Source organism: Cucumis sativus, unplaced genomic scaffold (genome assembly GCF_000004075.3).
Source record: "Cucumis sativus cultivar 9930 unplaced genomic scaffold, Cucumber_9930_V3 scaffold91, whole genome shotgun sequence".
NCBI classification, from domain to species: domain Eukaryota; kingdom Viridiplantae; phylum Streptophyta; class Magnoliopsida; order Cucurbitales; family Cucurbitaceae; genus Cucumis; species Cucumis sativus.
The window spans coordinates 244,882-248,365 of record NW_022279580.1 but is presented as its reverse complement, the minus strand read 5'-3'; the positions used below and the strand labels follow the sequence as shown (position 1 = coordinate 248,365).

At 31.5% G+C, this 3,484-nt stretch overlaps 1 protein-coding gene across 1 annotated transcript; it reads left to right on the top strand.

Moving 5' to 3' along the window:
* Positions 1–290: 290 nt before the first annotated feature.
* Positions 291–1,371, top strand: LOC116406353 (calmodulin-binding protein 60 A-like). Its single transcript, XM_031890069.1, has 3 exons — positions 291–534; positions 753–916; positions 996–1,371. Exons 1-3 carry the CDS (start codon positions 312–314, stop codon positions 1,068–1,070), a joined length of 462 nt encoding a protein of 153 aa, XP_031745929.1. The 5' UTR covers positions 291–311; the 3' UTR covers positions 1,071–1,371.
* The last annotated feature ends 2,113 nt before the right edge of the window (positions 1,372–3,484 follow it).

Sequence of the window (3,484 nt, the reverse complement as noted above, 5' to 3'; positions counted from 1 at the left end):
ACATAAATAATGTAATTAAAATCTATATAGTTTTAGAAACAAACTTAAATGTTGCTGAAAAACTTCAAACTTTCACCCTTACTTTCAATTTCCCTAAACTTTTTTTAAAGAAATTGTTAAATATATATTCTCTTTGTATCTTCCCCTTTCTCTCCTCAAGAAAACTCTTCCCAAAACCCCTACCTTTTAAAAACTTTCTTTTATAAAAATACCTTTTCTTTTTTTAATTTCTCCCTCTTTTCCCCTTCCCTAAAATTCCCCCACTTTTCCAATCTCCCTTTCCCCCACCCACCCCCGATTTCATCTTAACCATGCCACTTAACCATGCCATTGTTGGGAATGATAAGATAATTCGCTTGGCAAATGGGTTTGTACAGCTTAATGATTTGAGCTTTAGTGACAATTCAAGTTGGACCAAAACTAAGAAGTTTAGATTGGGAGTGAAATTTGTGGATGACGAAATCAAAACTAAGTTTCCAAGAATTGAGGGAGCTATCTCCGAACCTTTTAGAGTGATGGATCAGCGTGGTGAAGGTATGCCTTTTTTTTTTCTCAAATGCAAAGTTCTTTTTAAGTGAAAATATCATTCTCTGGAGATCCCTTTTTGAGACTTATTTTATATTTTTATATATATCTTAGTCCTTCCAATGGCCGTATTTCATTCAGATTCCCTTTAGTCCTTATATTTTTAGATCAAAGTTGGTGAATATATTCAAACCTTTTTTTGTTTTCTGTTTATTATGATGCATAAGGGTACAAGAAACACCACCCTCCAAGTAGGGGAGATAAAATCTGGCGATTAGAAGGAATTGCCAAAAATGGTGCATATCTCCAACGCTTGTCCTCCAACGAAATAAAAAATGTGGATGATTTTTTGAAGACTTATAAACAAAAGGGTTCTACTTACCTGAAACAGGTATACGTATGACAAAAGATAATAATAATTCGAAGTTGTTAATTTCACATAACCATTTTATGCAGTTTTGTATATGCAGCTACTTGGTGAGAAAGTCTCTATCGGCGAACAGAAGAAGAAGAGAGGAAAAGGAGGGTGGGCGGCGGCTGGGTAGAAAAGAAAAGAAAACTGAAAGAAGGAGCAGAGGGGGGTTTGCGCGCGGGAGGAAGAAGGAAGGAAAAAAAAAATTCTTTTCTTTTCTTTTTTCTATTTACCTTTTCTCTTATTTAATATAATAACTAATAATAATAATAATAATAAATATATAGTATTATTATTATTATAACATTTCTAATCCCCTTTCTCCCTTAACTTCTTTTCTAAAAAAAAAAAATCTTCAAATTAAAATGCAATTTAATTTAAAAGTAAGATACCTTAGAGTTCGGGGTGTTATAATAATACTAAATTATTGGTCATTTTTTGTTGTGTAACTATTGGTTGGAGAGTTTATTTTGTTGATGAATATGTTTTATTGAAATGAATGTACGTAATGAAAAAAACAGAAAATGGAACATTTTGTATATTAAATATATTAATAAATGCTATACATGATGTTAAATATATGTCAAGTATACTATCGTACTTAAATCACATATACAATTTTACTTTGACGGATAAATAGCGTCAAGTATACTATCTTACTTGACGAGTAAATAGTATCAAGTATATTATCTTACTTGACATGTAAATAGTGTCAAGCATATGATCTTACTTGACATGTAAATAATATCAAGAATACGATCCTACTTGACGTGCAAAACTCGTCAAGTATAGGACTCTACTTGACACGTAAAAGGTGTCATGTATATAACCTCACTTGACACGTAAAAGGTGTCATGTATATAACCTCACTCGACACGTAAAAGGTGTCATGTATATAACCTCACTTGACACATAAAAGGTGTCATGTATATAACCTCACTTGACACATAATAAGCGTCAAGTGTGATAGATTACTTGACGTTAATACAATGTCAAGTAACTGTATACTTGACGATTTTCTAGTGTATAGTAATGTGACTATACCTAACAGTCCATTACTTGACGCTTTTAAAAACGTCAAGTAAGCCAATTTTGGTAGTAGTGATTTCAAATTGAGAATATAAATTTTCAAATTGATAATAAATATAAACACTATGTGATCATGACGTGGTCGCGAGACTAACTTCAGAATTTGCAGTTTCAAGAAGTTATCTAAAGAGATACAAATTTAAGCTTTTACCTTAGTTTATTTACAATTTTCCCTAATTGTTTTCCATTTTCAAAATTCTATATATTTCTTGTCTTTTATTTACACTTAAGACCTAAATGTTTTGCTTATTGAATTTTTTTCTTTGATGGTTTTTGTGATATATTGATGGTTCTTTGTAGGAAAAACATCACCCTCATAGTTTTACTTTTATAGGAATGGTTCCTTAGATTCTTGTCAACATGTTTATGTATGCTTCCTTGATAGTGACTTCTAGATTCTTCCTTTGTAGTTAGCTCAACAGGAAGGGATTTCTTCAAAACAATTACTAGCTAGATGCAACTAGAGTGGCTAAAAGCTGAGATTCTCGAGATACTTTTAGCTACTGTAGTTGTCAATCTAGCTGGAACAAAGGATTTGGATATATATATTTTCAAAACTAATTTCACTTCAGGTTTTTTATTGTTTATTTGTCATGAGATTATTGGTGTTCTATTTTTCAATGTTTGTCTGTTTTGTAGGTTTAATCATGATCTAAGGTCAGTTGCCAATATTATACAAACTTCACATATATGGTTCATATGTTTAACTGATCTTAAGCAAAATATTATTTTCTTTTTTCTTTATTTCTTGGTGACAGGTGTTTGCTATCATTTGTGATTGTGTATTCTACCATGGTGGTGACTCCTGAAGAATATCTTTCGTTTGACTCCATAGTAAGTAACTATAATTTTGCTGGCACATCATGCCAAATATTTTCATTCATGCATCCTATCTTCTTTATGATTTTTAGGTTGAATTATAACATTTGTATAACGTGAAACAATTTATCTTGTAGGAACTAGCTAAACATGAAAAAGTTTGGGGATATTGCATTCAGGGACAAGGATTATAAAAATGGTCATAATTGAGTACTACTCAAAGGTGCTTTCTACGCTCTTAACTTCATAGCTTTGATATATTGTTACAATATGGATAACATAACGACTAATTCTCAAAGTCGTTGAAATTCAGGATTTTGTTTTTTGTTCATGTCAATGCATGGTTAACATTATGACCATTTTTGAAACTGCATCTAATATCAATGATGTCAGTTCCTTCTGGTAACTTCAACCCAACTAGTATCACAATGTAAAATTGGGTTTTTTACCTCCCACTTGTTCTTCCTGTGAAATCATGCTCATAAAAGTTACTCATTTGTTTACTTTCTCAGGGGTATCGCTATAAAAAGAAGATTTTTCAGAAGGTAAGCACTTTGTTTGCCTTTGGGCCTGTATAATCGATGATGATGTTTTCGATTGTAGTATTGCCCATTAAAAGTCACATAGATAAAAGTCACG